Source organism: Nestor notabilis, unplaced genomic scaffold (genome assembly GCF_000696875.1).
Source record: "Nestor notabilis isolate BGI_N333 unplaced genomic scaffold, ASM69687v1 scaffold5492, whole genome shotgun sequence".
NCBI classification, from domain to species: Eukaryota; Metazoa; Chordata; class Aves; order Psittaciformes; family Psittacidae; genus Nestor; species Nestor notabilis.
In genome coordinates this window covers 1-17546 of record NW_009917781.1, presented here as the reverse complement: position 1 = coordinate 17546, position 17546 = coordinate 1, and the positions used below count along the sequence as shown (strand labels likewise).

The following is a 17546-nucleotide window of genomic DNA, read 5'->3' as shown; positions in this document are numbered from 1 at the left end:
CAGGAATGGCGTATTTTGCCCCAGTAAGACACCTTTAGCAGTCAGTTACTGACAGTTAAGTGGCAGTTTTAAATAATGCTGACAAAACAGGTACAACTTTCTGTAGTCATTTTGCTTATCTCTCACTCTTCAGTTGTACGAATTACTTAAAAAACAGCCTTCATCCCAACAAAGCAGCACTTTTCATTTTTCTCTGCTCTGTTTTAATAACCAGCTTCCAAGTTTTAAACTCTTGAGTTACTGGTCATGCTGAGTATGCGTTTAGACATTTCTGACCACAGTACAGAACCGCATCCACGTCAGACCACACACATGTACGTGTGTTTTTCCTAAACTGGGATTCAGGTCAAGCTCCTAACTTTGTATTCAACGACCTTCCTGGCAGCTGCCCCTGGAAGCTCCCAACACATTGTCCAAGACTTGCCTAATCTTATTGCCTGAAATAAGGTAGTTCTGTGACCAGACCAAACAGCAGCTTAGCTTCATCAGTTCAGTATTTCTGTATGTACCTCAACAGTCAAGTCTTACGCTGTATTCAGTAGGTTGATCACTCAACACAAAGTCTCAAATGGTTAGAATACACTGTGATGGAAAGTTTCCATTCATTTAATTTACACTCAGCTCAGACCATCAGCTGCTGTCAGCTTCACTTTGTAGTGATTTACGGAGCGAGTTCAGATGTAAGGAATGTCAAACAAACAAGATGTTACTTTTACCTTTCTGATAAGATCAGACAGTTCCATTTCTGCCTTCTGGTGTGCCATATCTGATTTAACTTCAGAGTACGTATCATTGATGATGGCCAAAAACATGTTCTGTTCATGAAATAAATGAAAAAGACCCATTGAAAATTCAACAAGTCTGAGCCCTACTCCTTTTATGACCTTCATGTGCAGACTTATACATGATTTTTTCTATAAATGCCAGGAGAAAATTGTCAGCTGTTTAAAAAGCACTAACATCAAGAGCTTGAGATATTGAAATAGGATACACTGCAGCATAACAACTTCTCATCAAAACTACTAGCTACCAATGTAACTGAGAGGGTTCATAACCTACACACAGTAGTGGCAATAAACCATGCCTGTTTAACATTTTATGTTTAAGGTTGGCCTTCTATCTGCCAGGCCAAACTTACACAGATCGCAATTATGAATTAATCCAGAAAACACAACAAAAATGACTGAGGAATCAGGTTAACTATTAATCTCATAATAACCAGCACAAACACAAATTTCTTATCTAGTTACAGCTCTGCTTGCATTTCAGACTAAGATAAAAACAAAAAAGCTTAACATCAGATACTTGGAATGTATACCACCAACTCTGAAAAGAGTTTGGTTGCTTGCTCAAACGAAAGAGTAAAAAAACTGGTCTCACTAACCCCTGTGCCAAGCATATGATTTACTTGAGACACGCTGTCATTATAACATGGAGTAAGTATGACCGATAAGCTGGACAATCAAGTTGAAAAAGAAGACTCAATTAACTGGCACATTCAATGTGCCACTCACACAGAAAGGCAGTCTTAACCTCTATTTCCTCATGGACTTAAAAAAATGCTTTAGGATAACAATCTTCCAATGCTGTACCTTTATGCATTCTTGCCCTATGCCAGAGAAGCGGTAATTTGACTACTGCATATTGTGCTTTCAGCTGCCCAATGTTAAGAGCTGGTGCTTCCTGGCCATCTTCCCTAACTTAGTTTCCAGGTCTCAGACTGGTCTCAAGGAGCTTACAGCAACATTTCTCTCCAGCCAAAGGACAGGATGTGCAGGTGTGGATAGACACAGAAATTATAGCAAGTATTCTGGATAACTTGGTGTGCCTTCACACTCCAGTACTTTCCTGCTACCCCTCAGGAAAAAATACTCAGCAAGTTCTCCCTTGCTGAACACTAGCCTCTGCTCCTCTGGATCTTGTGAAGTGCTTCAAAGCAAATGTAAAACCTGCTTCATTGGCTTCTCTGGCCAGAGTGACCCATGTGTTATTTTCTGATTGACTACTGGTATATCTCTCTGAACACTTAAGATTCTCTGCTTCCTTACTAGCCAAGATGAAGCCTTCTCCCACAAATAATATCTGAATGCCATTTCCCTTCATTTCAAAGATTAATAAAAAGCCTCATTAAGTACAAGGGTCATGAAGTAACTCTAAAAGTTATGATGGTATAGGACAGCTATACTGTTTCGGGTTAGTAAAATCCCGCTTTAATGCTTGCCACCTCATGAAATCGCCAAAAGACACATAGTTTGGGGAACCATCTGAGGATTTCTTGCTCACGTAACAGCTTCCATTTGGTAATACCATCAGAAACAAAATTACTATATATTAATGTTAGTACCAAACTAACCAAAAACTACATCTAGGTAGAAGATACTGGGGCTCTTTACTTATATCAACATAAGAATTAATTTACCTGGTCTCCTAAGAGAGAGGCCTTCTCCCTCCACTTACTAATAAGCTGTATCTAAGAGACTGTAATACGGATTCAGTATTAGTATTAACAGAGAGTTTACAAAAGATGTGTACTCACTCACAATGTACTCACTGTTTGAATTAATTTGTCAAACAATCATGTCTACATACTGCCTCTGAGATAAGTTGAGCTTCTTGCAATACTGTTTGTCAGAAAGTGTACAGGTAATCTGCACTGGGAAGGTGAGAAAGACAGGGCCCAACTCTGCCCTGGAGAAGGAAAAGAGGATAGAAAAGAGGCCTTTGCAGGCAAACCTGCATTACCTGAGAATTGCTGCACTGCTGATGAATTAGACTCTTCTAGCAGACAAACTGTGTGTTGCATGCACGAACTAGACTGTTGCAAACACAACCAGCCACACGTTAGAGCACCTTTATAAACTAAGGGCATGTATGGAACATTACAGCTACTTTTCACCGAAAGATACAGGCTTGCTGTGTATGTCAGCCAGGCACTAGTCAAGATTTTAGAAATAAATAACTCTTTATAACAATAAAATTACACAAATTAAAAAAAAAAAAAAAAAAGAAAATGAAAAAATGAAATAAACCCCACCAGAATGTGAAGCACTATACAGGAATGACAACAAACATACAACGCAAATTTATTTTAAATGAAGAAAACTTAAACAGTGTAGTGACCAGCCATGTAACAGTCAGGCCCCTACACGGACTGCACACTCACCAGCATCAAAAAATAGCCCCAAAGTAGCAGCAGGAGTCAAAGAACAAGAGATGCAAAAATGGCCACCTACCCACCCCACATAAACAAAAGCGTACATACCAAAAGAATGAAGAACATAAAGAACACAAATGTAGTGAAATAAATTGGTCCCAAAATTCGATTAGCTTCTTCAACCTCTGTGAAGTTGAAGTCTCCCAAAATGATGCGGAACTGAGTAAATCTTAAAAAACAAAACACATCCAGGTGTTGAACAGAAACACTTTTGGAGCTATGCAAGAATTCTCAAACTATTTTACTGTAACAGTCTGACTGATGGGCAGCAGAGAGGTCTGCACTACTGTACTACTTTATCAGGCACTGCAGTAGTCAATTCCTCAAGCCTATCTCTAGGCATAACCAAACTCCCAGTGAGATGCCACACACAGAATAAAACTGGAGTGGATACTTCTGGCTTTTGGTCAAAATTGATAATGGGAACCACAGAGAGCAGAGCAAACCAGCGGTTACCATTGTGAACCTTTAAGACCCACTCCCATCCCTTTCCTATACTTTCTGCCTCTTACACATATACAGCTGTAACCCTCTCCCTCTAAGGTTGTCTGCACAGTGCCAAGGCAGGAAGAGGCTTGGCACTGCACAGCGCCACCATCATATTTCAGTTCCTTCACCTCTCTAAAAGAAACTTTTTGCAACACTGCCCTAATGTAAGGGGAGAGGGGGAAATCAATAACTGAACATTAACCCCCTTTAGAATCAGGTTATGTTGTACCAAATCAATTGATTACTGACCCTATATTAAGTTCGATCTCTCTCCTGAATTCCAGCAGATACTTACAAATTTACTAGTTGGCTAAGATGGAATCTGGGAGTCAATCAACTACATATACTACCAAGAACACGGTGTTATTATGTATACAACATTTCCATAAGCATTAGTAAGCATATAATGATTTAACTGCTGAACACAGAGTTATTGCTTTGTCTAGGAACATGACCAACTGTTATAAAAACCATGTCACTTCCACCAACCAAACCTGCCATTTTTAGCTCAATTATCAAACTATAGCACATTTTTAATCTCACAGCAAAAACTGGTTTTTAACTAAAAATCTTATTAAAAACATGCATTTGCTACTAAGCTACATCAACAGTGATATGTTTGCAGCTTATCTGTTTAGATGGATGTTACAGGATTTGTCTCTTAGGAGGCAACCAAATCCATTTACCTCGATCTATTTATCTCAATGAACTGAGAAATTCTTAGCACTTTTTATTCTCGTACTTACATGCAGTCCTGGAAAGTGCTGAAGTCATCAATTTGAGTGCCAAAGACAAGATAGGCCAACTGAGCATATGCTAAGAAAATAATAAAAAACATAATAGCAAAGCCAACGACATCTTTGACGCAGCGAGACATGGTAGTGGACAACTGACTCATTGTTCTGTTGAAGTTAACGAATTTGAAAAGCTGTCAAAAGAAACACAACAAAAAACCAACTGTAAAGAAAAGGAAAACAACAATTTCTTATCACAAGTGTTCTCCAGCCTTTTCCGCACGAGATGTCTTACTCAATTTGATGGGAGACAGTCAGTTGATTTACATTTAGTAATACACCCCTTCCTAAAAAACACTGAGGCTTGAAATGAGAAGAAAATTCTGTGAGAAGGCCATCTTCTTCTCTGGGTGTAGGGTGTTGTTTGTTTTTCACTCCTCTATCTGGCACCCAGGCTTCAAAGAAGTGTTACAAAAATGCTTCCAAAATGTTTCAATGAAGATGTTAGCTACAAAGCAGTAAACTATGAGAAAAGCAGATCTCACAGCTGACCTAGCTCTGAGCAGGTGGTTGCACAGAGACTTCCTGAGGTCCCCTCCAACCTGCATTATTCTGTTACTCTGCAGTTTACCTTTATTTCTTATAATGAACCACTTTATTTCTTAAACCATAATGCAAAATAGATGCCGCTTTGTATTATATAATGGTAAGAGCCAACTAACTTATGAGTTTCATAATGGAAATTCACTTACCATTGGTCTTCCATTTTCCCCCATTAGACAGCTTAACTAAGTATTCCTCCGCAACTTTATACATACACAGGACAGGAAATCATTATGGACATGAAAAGAAATATCACTAGAAAGTAGGCAGTAAACCAGAGAAATCCAGTTTAAAGTAATATATCTAGTTTTCAAATTAAGTGGATTAGTTTTACGAGCCCTCTGATTCAGAAGCTTCAAATAGATAGAATTGGCAGAGTTAAATCAGATGAGGAAAAAGCAGTACCCAGTAAGCTACTGACTTATCAATTCAGGAATAATGAAAACATTTCTTTACATGTCTGCTGTGAAAAAGCACAAGCACTGACTACACCTTTGAGACTTAAGGCTAAATAAAATCTATGGCAAATTACAACCTTGCTTTCAGTCTGCAAGAAGTTACCCCTGTGCTCTGACTTTCCCGTGTGTCAAATTTTAGAAGAAACATAGAATCACAGAATGGTCTGGGCTGGAAGGGACATTAAAGCTCATCCAGTTCCAATCCCCCTGCCATGGGCAGGGACACCTTCCACTAGAGCAGATTGCTCAAAGCCCCATCCAGCCTGGTCTTAGATGGCTAAATCTCAAATCATATAATCACATGAAACTCAGAATACTGCTTACATTCTGATGTCAGAATAAGGATGCACATCTTGGACTTACCTTAATCCAGACAAAAAACACAGTGACTGCAGCGATGTTGTTGAATTGCATTTGCCAATATGCCAAAGGTTCAAAATTGGGGAAAGGTTTCTGATCTTCAAGCAGCTTCTTCAGGAGCATATCAACAGTTGATGTTCTATAGATGCTAATTCCTACAGCTGCCACAGACAGCTGAGTGCAACAGAAACATACAAATCTAGAATAGGTGATTAGGGTTTTAAAACACTTTGCCATGTATAGAGAGTCATAAAGCACATAATCCTAAAGTTAAACAATGTCCATCAGACCAGGTATAAACACAGAGTTTTGACCCTTTGTGTGAACTGATTTTATACTTGCACTTGAATACGCTTCACTGACTTGTAACAGTGAAGTGTCTTACTCCCACCCCTCCCATTAAATATAAGAAACAGCACACAGTTCACATAAATATTGTCCCAAACAGCCCTTCATTTAAAAAGCACTGTGATGCAAGTATACTTTCTCTAGATTACAAATACTGGCTTCAAGACTTAAACCTCTGATTCATCCAAGCCTGAAGATACAAAACAAGTGTGGGACTGAACTGTTTCAGTACTGCTTGCTTTGTGTACTTTTGGTAACACAGCTTGATACAAATCCAGAGAGAATTATATATGTAGCTTTAAAATCAAAGCTCATGATTTTCTGCTACGCCAAGATTGCTGATGTGCAACAGTGTCCACTTAACCAAGAAAGCAGCCCTGACAGCTGCTAGCATTCCAGAATTTTGAGACACCTCAAACTTGGTATTAGCTGCTGAATATTTTAATACCACATTAAATCTCTTTGTGGTTCTCTGCAAACATACTCAAATCCCTGTTCCATTCCCCCAAACACAAATCACTGCTTGAAGGCAGCTGATTTTCTTACTTGAAAGCCACTGCAATAGTCTGTATCAGATCTATAGCAGAGAAAGGCAGGCAAGTTTGTTACCTTCCATAATGGCTGTGCCTTTACACACAAAAACTGTGAGAAAGCACACTGCAGAAATACTCTTTTTCATCAGAATCTGAAGGTTGAAACCACAAAGACAGAACAAGCAAGTTTACAAAACACACCAACATTACAACACAGACCAAAATCGTCTTATTCAGACTGAATAGCCCAATAGACTGTAAGTATCCTTCCTAATAATGACCCTATCCCTTAAAGGGACACTGAGTCATGAACGTCTCCCACAAAGTGCACTTCAGAAAGCAATTTTAGCCTTAGTATGAAGATTACTTACCACAATGATAAGAATATCAAGGCAATTCCAGAGACTTCTGAAGTAGTGCAGTCTATGAATGTGAATTTCTAAAATCTCTTCCACCATATAATAAAGAACAAAAAGACAAAATGCCATTTCACAGGCTGCCATGAAAAAATCAAAAGTGGAGACATAGTGAATCAGCCTCACTGGCTGAAATTGCCAAGATGTAACAAGGCCTCCAGTCGCTGGAAACTCCACTAACAACCTGCATTTAAAAAACAGCAAAAAAAGGCAAAGAATAAAGATTTCATTTACACAGTGTTGATGAAAAGCACAGCTAAGATACATGGGTTTACTTCCATAATTATTTAAATAATGGAAACAGGCGAAAGCCCACACTTGATTCAGAGAAGTCACTACATAGAACAGAAGGTGTAAACCTGACCACATTCAATTTTGACTAAAACCCAAAGCATTTCAGAAACAATCAGATAAACAGACAGAAAGACCTGTCTTCATTTCCATCTCTTTCATGCTGTCAAAAGGCTGATGTTGTGTATCCACATATTAATAAGGCAACTGTCTAGAGAAGTCACCTGCAAACTGCACCCAAGCCGTTGCAGCATTAGGAAAGCCAGAACTGCCTCCAGACAGTGAGTGCAGCCGCCATGTGGAGTCTCACTTCTTTGACAAGGAGGCATCCCACTTCAGTGTCTGATTCCTTTATGCAGAACACACACTTACCCACGTCCTCAAAAGGAAGTAATCACAAGAAAACCCCAAGTCTACAACCTACACTGTAGTAATTCGAACATTGCCATGGCTCTGTTCATACCTGACAATGCAGAATAGGTTGATGTTTGCATTGTACACAGAGAAATCAATGAAAGCTGCTCTGGTCCCTCTGTCCAGCCACAGGTTCTTCTTAAGGCTAGCAATCTGCACAGCTGTCATTTCTCTGTTCCTTGAGAGGTCTTGGTAATAACCAGCCCCACTGTATGTGGCAATCAAGCCCCAGTGACTGCTCCCATTCAAATCCTTCTCATTGGTGTATGTCCAACTAGTTCAGAAGTAAAACAGAGCACATTAGTCTTTCCATTTTCAACTTACAATTAACAAAACAGATGCCACCAAAACCTGACCAAAACCCAACATATCAGTTACTTAAAGCTGTTCAAATTTAAGAGGTACTTGCAGAAAGTTTTGACATACCCTGAAGAGAGATCTTTCAAAGTTCCTTTGACTAACACAACAAAATGTAGATAGAAAGATGGGTCACGAGTATATTAATTGTGAAGAAAGAAAACACGTTAATCCAGTCACACAGAATTTGTGTGATACAGAAAATTCTTTTCCACCTCCAAAACCTTTCACAGTTCAATTTGTACATTGTCCTCCAAGAGAGGCAGTGCTATTCCCATTTTTAGCCAGAGAAGACAAATCAGTGAAACTCACTGCAGTAATCCAATCTGGAATTACAGAACAGGTGCTCACGGGCTGCAGTGCTGCACTCAGACCACAGCGTGTCTCCCATGCATAACAGTTAAAAATGGCACAATAACCGCACCCAAACTCAAGCAGATAAGAGCACAGTGCTCTCCAAGTTTAGTAATGTTTCTCCACGAGCAGAATGGGCAACTGCTCTTGTTTTATGGGGCTTTACAGACAGAACAGACAGTAAATGCAGAGTTGCCTCTGCCAAGTGACTTACTGTGCAATTCAGCATAACCCAGATCAAAAAAAAAACCACAGTATGTCAACACAGGAATACTACATACGCTGTTCCATTTCGAAGTCCAAAAGGAGCGGTATCTTCATTAGCTACAGAATAGACATCATAGCAGTCCTTGATTTCATCCTTTAAATCTTCAGGTATTGAGCATGAACCATTTCTCACTTTCAGCTGCCGAATGCGAGGCACCCCTAGGAGCAGGTTCTCGTAATAAATGAAGCTTTTGTTTTCTGCCATGGTTTTGTTGTTGTACCACATCTCCCAGTAAAGACCATCCAGTAAAGGGCCTTCTGTGAACTGGGGAAGAAGACGGGATTTTAATTTGCATGTTTCCAGCACTGTTTTTATAGATCTTCATTCTGTGGATGTGTTAGAACTGCAGCTGATATTTTTTCTGACATAAGGCCTTACTGTTACCTGTCCTCCAAAGACATTCCACAGCCTTGCCCTAACCTGTCCTACTAGCATCACCTGGGTTCTAAACTTTCAGATATTAAAGGCCTGCTTTGTTCCATAGCTTGACACATACACCTTCATGCACAACCCCTTGTGCATTAGAAAAAACATCCTGGTAGGTTAAACAGGTCATACAGGCCATGACAGGACAAGCATATCACAGCAACAGAGAGATAAAATAGATAGAGGACTACCTTCCAGAAGTCATCCATTGTGGACAAGGTTTTGAAATCAGTTTTCTCCATTTTTGATACAGGTGTTTCCAAGAAGAGCTGTGACATAACCCTTGTGTAATAGTACATACCGGAGCTCACTGTCCCATAAGTCACTGCAAAAGATTTAGTTAGGAGTGAGAAGAAAAGGGTAGGCCTCAAACTAGACGAAAAAGAAGGAAAAGAAGGAAAAGAAAAAAAAAAAAAAAAAGAACTTTACTTTTTTTTTTGTTGAATTTGCATAGATTTTGCACCAAAAAGTTTAAGCTTCAGAGCAAAACAAAATTGACACCAAGCAGCATTTGTCTGTCAACTGTGACTAAAACACAAAAAGCAGTGAAGAACAGACTGACCAATCAGTTTAAAATACTCAGTTCTGCTTCCCATGCCTCATTCTGATATTAATGCTTCTACAAAAACTAACTTCAAGAAAAACAAAGGCATGATTCAGCAAGCAGCCTGAAGAGTGCCTTTTTAGGTGACTTGTACTATCCGAGGCATTCATAGAGAGCTGGCACAGATGGCACAAGACCTCACGAAAACTATGCCCTGCTTGATCAGGTAATGATGGTCAACCAGGATATTGCAGGGAACTGTGAATGACATTAGCTGCCTATGGTTGACAATGGAACTTCACCCAAAATGTGCAGTGCTTCTAAGATAATCTCCTCACAGAAAATAAATGACTCTGTGCTACTTTTTCCCTCGCACTGCACAGAGCATTTGGCTGAGGATGACCACAGCAAATATATTATAAAATGACATACAAAGGCAAGATGGCTTCAGAGAAGTGTCTCTGGCTCTGACAATGTTACTGCCTATAAATACTTAAAACCACCTAGTGGCTGAAACTCAGAAAGGCCTGAAAGATTAATCCTACAATGAACAATCTCCATCTATTTTAACAGTTTTATAGAAATATTTTATCTTACAGAAGAAAACATGAACAAGCACTATTTTTAAAAGACTTCTGCTGTGGCTCTCAGAGTCAGTCTACCAATCTAGTTTTGCATTTGCCTTTCCACTTCAAGATTCTCTCTCACCTAAATAAATACAAACATAAAATAAAAACATCACCTTATTCTGCAACATTATATTTGTTGTTTATTATTCATAAGCAACAACTTAAGTGTCACTAACATTTCAGGCATTTAGAACAGAACTGCCCACACTAAAACTGAATGCTTGAAACATACCTGCTTTCCAAAGATACACTAACTTAATGCAGATTTTGTTGCTATTCTCCTAGTTACCAAATAAAACATCTATTTCACACTCCATCGTAAGTTCTATTTTGCACTGACTTCTAATTTTTATGCAAATATATGAACATGCCTCCTTTTGACTATTAACTTAAAAAAAACCTAGAAATCTTGAAATAAAATTGTATAAGGGCTTCAATTTCCCAAGGCCAGAGAAGTCAGCTGCTCTCAGAACTGTTACATTATACCAGCAACACAGTGCTGTGTGAGGCCTGTGACAAATGTCCTGTACTATCGCTGCACCAGCATCACTAAGGTTCCTCACGCTCAGAAGCAAACTCAGTTCAGGATGCTTTCTTAAACTCTATTTAGGTCCAGGAATATTATTGTGTAGGAGGCTGGTGATCCATTAGGCTCCTCACTTCTGTACTAAGTCAGTATTTAGTAGAATCTGCTAATATTCTTAGTGTTGATTCCAGAGCACCTTCCTCCAAGAAACCACCTACTATAGCATTACAATACTTCATATGGTATCACAGACATCAAAACAATAACACTTAAACCATGGAAGTCTCCAGCTGTGATCCATATACACTTGAGCATATATAAGCTGCAGATGCATTTAGAATGTCCAGGATCATGAAAACACAGATTATCAGACATTTCTAAGTAGCTGTGACTATCTCTGCCTTTCCAGCAACTGTCAAGAACTTTTTTTCTGAGAATGATCTGTACATAAGCTTGGTGATAAATTCAAAACTCAGTGATTTAACTCATTTTTAGTCCTAGATGACTAACTTGTACTCTTCACATTAAACAGTTCTGTTCAGTGATTTCAAAATGTGTAGCAAAAGCATTACACTGCAGTGTGGTACTACATCAAAAAAAATACTCCCTAAAAACCAAAGAATAACTATGTTATTATCCTGCTTAAAGGTTCAAAACTTGTTAAGTTACAGAAAGCTGCAGTATTTTGAATCTTAAGCAACAATCTGCCCATTAATTCTTCTCCCACATCACTGAAAGAACCTTCGTTCTGGAATCACAGATAGCAAGCAGACAGTACAGAACTGGATGCACACAGTGCTGAATGGTACTTACAGACACACAAGACCACAAGGAAAATCATGTACGTAACCAACTCCCGTAAAACACTTTTCAGGTATCGCTCTCTGCTGGTGTTGCTTTCTTCCATGAGTCTTGTCCCCCACAGACCTCAAAAGGAAAACATATAATCATGTATACATATGTCTGATACTAGATACATAAGCAATGTAATAAGCTAAGTGATCGTGAAAGCTTAACCTATGTCATGTCTTCTATGGATTTTAAACTGATCTAAACTCAAGCAAGAACTTCTTCCATAGACTGAACGGGGCCTGAGGCAGTATTAGCTATTCATGAGATACCGTAATAATCTAGCAGCAGCTCAGCAGAACTCTTAACAGATTCAGATGAAGATCTGCCAGAAGCGCTGTCCCTTGAAGCCACATGGTATGAAAACAGATAGAAGTATACAAAGATACACAGAGTCATCCTTCAAGAAATTGTTTGTTTGGGGTTTTTTTGTGGTTTGCTTGTTTTTTAATAAGAAGAGCATTGTTAGATGAATGAAAATGCATGATGGGTATTTAGATTTTATTAGGAGGCTTAACTAACTTTCTACCTGAAAGGATATGTCAGTCAAACGTATTTTTAGAGAACAAGTTGTAACCTTCCTCTCCCAGATAAGCAAGGCATGTCCAACAAAGACACAGAAGGGATCCTGGTGAGTATTTCTCCATTATTTCTTCTCTGCATAACAAAGGATTAACACTGAAACATTAAGTAGCAGCCTAAATGAGCAAATGCTGTCTAGCTGTCAAACAAAAAGCTGGGAACAGCTGCTGATGCTTACACCAGAACTGCTACCTTCAAGGAACTTCTCTTCATTTAAGCCTTAAATAAAGCAAGGTGATTTGACCTTTGTTTATGGTGGGAGAGAAAGTGTATACAAATAAAAATTCACTTGTACAGAAGTACACCAGACTTCCACTCTTTTCCTTTGCAGCTATTTTAAACAGCCAACCTTTTAAAACGTCCTTTATGCTCTCAGTAGATGGAAATGAAGTAACCTCAAACTCCCTAGGAAAAAATCCTGGATCCATCAAACATACCACAGTAATTTTAAGTCAAATAGAACAGCAACAAGGGATAGCCAAAACACATTATAAAGCTGACAAAGAAGCAAGAGTTCAGTTGCTTTGCAACCACTGCTGTAAGACTAGATGGACAAAGGGCTCATCTGCCTGCTGCAGAACTTCATTTGCTAACGAAAAGATGGGAATAAGGAAGCTCTTCCCTCTAACTACAATACAAGGTGTATTCAGGAAAGAAAAATAATGTGTCGGATGTTTTTAGAAGCTTTTCAGCTACCACATTCTTAAGTTGTGACTTAACCAGAAAGTCAACCAGGAACTTCTCCTGCATAGGCACAGCAAGCACTGATAGTCTTAGCATTAATTTCTTTTCACATTCCTTAGTAACTTACAACCTTCACCAGTGTCAGCCCCCAAAACAACAGAGCCCTTTCAGAGCTGTTCTCTTAAGTCTGGAAATTTACAGATAAAGACTGCAACTTTACTACACAGAATGCCAAATCCTCACCATTAGGTCATTCTTGAAGACAGAAACACAAACACACAAACCCAAGAATATTTAGAGAGTCACATAATAAAGAACTCAACAAACAGAGCCTTTAACACACCACTACGTTGCACTAGCAACCCTCATAATAAAGGCAAAAAAACATTACAGAAGAGAGGAAGAAAAGGCTGGAACAGCCAGTGAGCTAAGCTGGCGAGAAAGCCGAGTCCCGGCTGTCAGCACATTACTCACCAATAAGAAATGCAGTGAACAAAAAGCTTGCAAGCTCAAATTCTGTCATATTAGAGTATTGTTAGGACTCAGTCAGCACAAAGCAGAAAGTTACATCTGAAGAAAAAAACAAAACAAAAACCCATCCCCAGAGATCCTACAATGAATTTCATGTTAAATGAGCTCTGGATTTGCCTGTTGGCTACAAGCCGCATTTTCAGAAAATACACACATTGTTCTCCTTTTGCATTATCAGGATATTTAGGTGTAACAACAACAGTGGTGATAAGTAGTGCTGAATTTAAGTTGATATCTAATGCAAGCACCAAAACCACTTCATTTCTAGCCTCAATTAATTGTTTTCAGTCCACTCCTTATATAAATCTGCTATTCATCAACTTTTTGACAGAATCTATGGACTCTTTCATTTATTAAACAAACCTGAAACTAAATTCTCTCAAACTCATTCTGTAGCCCAGCTGGCTTACTCAACGAGTATATGAACTCAGAAAAGTTGTCAAAAAAATAATGATCAAATGCAAATAAAAAAATAGACGAAATTTCAACTTACAATAAAGTCTAGCTTGTTAGGTAATCAGGAGATTAAAATATTTCTGCTTATACATATATGAAGTGTTACCTAGATATGTACACACATATATTGTGCATGTATTTAAATATACACATAATGATAAAGCCAAGTTTGAAGGTACAGAGTGCATACAAAATAATTTAGATTTATATGAAAGCTAAGTTGCAAAAGCACTCAAGCCAAGATCCATATCACTAACTAATCTGCCTACACATAAATTCAGATTCTGGAGAAAGAATGGGGCTAGGGGAAGGAAAGTGACCGTCAGGCAAAGATGCTTTGCCCCCAAACAACAACAGTCTCAGAATCCTTACCGAGGTACAGTCAGAGTCTACATTAATTCAATTCAGTAAAAATGTCATAATGCATTCTTTGTGAAAGTAATCATTTATGAGTGACTGGAAATACCTGATACTTCCAGTTAGCAATAATTAAGAAAACCTTTCAAGAAACATCCCACATATACTCCTTAGTATTGACACCCATGAGGACACAGTAGGACTGGGTGGGCAAATACAGCTCTGAGGGGCAGACCTTTCCGGCTTGGCTCTAGAAATGGACTTTGTTCTTAGCTCATCAAAACTTTTGATGACCTTCTCCTTAACTGAATTGAGTAGTCATCCCCTCTCAGCATCTGGGATGTCTGCCAAAGAGACCTACAAAACTAGAGGGGCTAAAGCTATTTCAGAGAGAGTGAGAATCTGAAAAGAACCCACAAAGAGAAGAATATAAAACACACTCTGAAGTAGCTTTCTATTCACTTAGTAACTCCTGTTAGTTATCTCCTTCATAGCTGCAATTACCAAAAATTCCATCATCTTAATCCTCTCTGCATTTTTATTTCACAACTGACAGCAAGTGTAAGCTGTCATTCAATATCCTTCAGTTCATGAGTGGCAACTTGTTTAGCCATGGTAACTCTATCACTTTTGATATCCAAAGGATTAATCCCTCTGGTTGAATTCTGTATAGTGAAACAGAATTTCATTAATCTATGGTAACTTTCTTCTAGTCATCTTGAAATAAAACTGAATACCAAGTATACCATTTTCTAGCCTGATGAAGTCTTGAAAGATGAAACACCAAAAGAACTACTGAGTGCTCTTTCCAGTATTAAATCCTCTGTTATCCTCAAGTGTCCTGCATTAATTTCAGGCTTGAAATAAGCCCTTTCACTGTGTAGCCTGCAGCCATAACATTCTTCAGAGAAGGTCAGTTACCTATGCAGCAGGCAAGTACAGCACCCTGCAGTACCTCCACAGCAACAAAGTCACACCCAGCCATTTACTGTGCGTATGAATTAATGGCAACATTCTCATGAAAGAGCCAGAAAAGGATCTCTCTACTACGGTAACTTTGGCTACACTTGGCTACAAACACAAAATGTAGGCAGGTCAGAAATCAACAGAAACTGTGGAGAGTAACCACAGGGATAAATCCACTCTGAACATTCCTAGAACATGAAACCAAGTCTTTTCATTTTACAGCTAAAAATAGAATACTACCAGTGTACTCTGTCTCCAACTTTAAGAGGCAGCTTGGTCCATGGCTATTATTGAAAATATTTGTTTTCTTACACTGCAAGAACGTGTAACTTTGCACCATTCTCCACACATCACACACTTGATTCCTCAGCTCACACTCAGTAGTGTAGAGAGAACCACGCTAGTTGAAACCATGCATAACGTTACCTCGTCAAAGGTGATTCTCATCTTTCAGAGTTCAAGCAACAGACATGCATCAGCTCCAAGCTGATTAATCTAGCCCAAGATACATTGCTTTTAGGCAGCAGGACAGGCCCCTGTCAGAGCAGGGACAAATATCTTCTCTGGGAACATCTGCCCGACACTGATGAAGGCTCGTTTTGCCCAGCACAGCATACAGCTTCACGGAAAGCTTACCCCTCTTTGATCTGCTGCTTGCTCAACTTAACAAGGTGAAAATACATACACAGCCTTAAAACAAACAAAAAACTAGAAAAAAGCTTACTAACAATAAGCATCTTTCCTTCACCCTAAACCACTCCTAAGTGCAGATGAACTATAGGTGATTCAACAAATCATTTTACGAAGCCTTTGTCAGAATTGTATCTCATGGCCAGGAGTCTGATGGATTTTCCTTCCATCTGCAAATACTCTTGACCTTACACAAATCACATGCTATTAAGCTCTGCCTTCAAGTTCAAAACAGCTCAGAAACCAACACCAAGATCAGTCCTAGTGTGGATGATCTGTTTTGAACATTACTGCAGAAACCATGGTGGAGATGAAACAGGAGCAACTCACATCAGGTCATCATGAAGCCACCCTTATCTCACATTCAAACACCACTATTTTTCACCACAGTTAAAAGCATATACAGGAGGTTCCTTCTTGGCAATAACTAGTATGAAGGGAGCATCTGGAAAGTCTACTCAGATAAGAGTTTTTACGAAAGAACTTCACTTTCTCCATGGGAAGTGGCTCCTTTCCTAGACATGTACTTACCTCAGCGACAGACTAAACTAAACACACCTCTGAAGACTCCAAACAGAGCAATGCCATTTCATGCATAACATATAAAACCATTCTATGACTGATATTTTTCCCTCAGCCATTCTGGTCCCTTGTTATGAAGTGACTTAATGCATTGAACACTCTCCCAACAAAATCTGCTGAAAAGTAAACATGCTCTATTCCATAATCTCCATAATTCTGACTTGTATCCAAGTAAAGCACTGCAATGATCAAGACAGACTTATTCTGGTGCAGTACAGCTTAAGTCAGATAGATCATTACAGCAAATAATTTTTGAATTCACAAGAAAAATCAAAGAGAAGACACACAGGACAGGCAACAGCCTAATTTACAAAACCCTGCTTAAAATCCAGTTCATACTGACACCTCTGCTGATGCTGTGCAGCCAGTAACAGTACTATCACTTCAGAAAACGCACAGGTTAGAAGAAACCTTATATTCTAAGTACGGTTTACTTCTGCAGTTTTATACAGATTTTGTCTGACACTTAAACATTTGATGCTGACATTTAAAGCTTCTCTAGAAGAGCAGCCAGGACTGAGACCTGGGAGGCAGAGAGCTCTATGCGCCAGAGGAAAGCAAGGAGAAAGGGGTGTGTGTATTTGGGAAGGGAGAGGGGAACATAACCAGGACAGAGATGAGAATACATGTGTGCATGAAGCGGGGACAGACAGGGGCAAACATGGATGAACTGATGGGACATGAGAAAAGAATAGTGACAGAAGAGAAAGAAGACAGGAGGCAAAGGGGTGGGTGGAAGAAAATGCAAAGGGACCACGAACAACTCATGAACGTTCCCCTCAGCGATGGTCTGCAGCAAAGGGCAGCCCAGCAAGACTCGGAGCCCCGCTCCAGCAGCAGGGGCCAGAGGCGCTCACCTCGCAGCCGCCGCGCCAGGCGCTTGGC

The 17546-nt window shown here is 39.3% G+C and overlaps 1 protein-coding gene across 1 annotated transcript in view; it reads right to left on the bottom strand.

Annotated features, from left to right (window-relative positions):
• The window catches only part of PKD2 (polycystic kidney disease 2 (autosomal dominant)), a gene marked incomplete at its 5' end in the record, with an annotated part of 20997 nt that extends 3454 nt beyond the window's left edge, over nucleotides 1–17543 (bottom strand). Inside the window, 10 exons of the mRNA XM_010009396.1 lie at nucleotides 717–815; nucleotides 3263–3383; nucleotides 4450–4631; nucleotides 5862–6032; nucleotides 7111–7339; nucleotides 7910–8134; nucleotides 8853–9103; nucleotides 9457–9590; nucleotides 11778–11891; nucleotides 17519–17543. Of these exons, the coding sequence (XP_010007698.1) occupies nucleotides 717–815; nucleotides 3263–3383; nucleotides 4450–4631; nucleotides 5862–6032; nucleotides 7111–7339; nucleotides 7910–8134; nucleotides 8853–9103; nucleotides 9457–9590; nucleotides 11778–11891; nucleotides 17519–17543 (1551 nt within the window). The remainder of the gene's footprint in view (nucleotides 1–716; nucleotides 816–3262; nucleotides 3384–4449; nucleotides 4632–5861; nucleotides 6033–7110; nucleotides 7340–7909; nucleotides 8135–8852; nucleotides 9104–9456; nucleotides 9591–11777; nucleotides 11892–17518) is intronic.
• Between the last annotated feature and the right edge of the window lie 3 nt (nucleotides 17544–17546).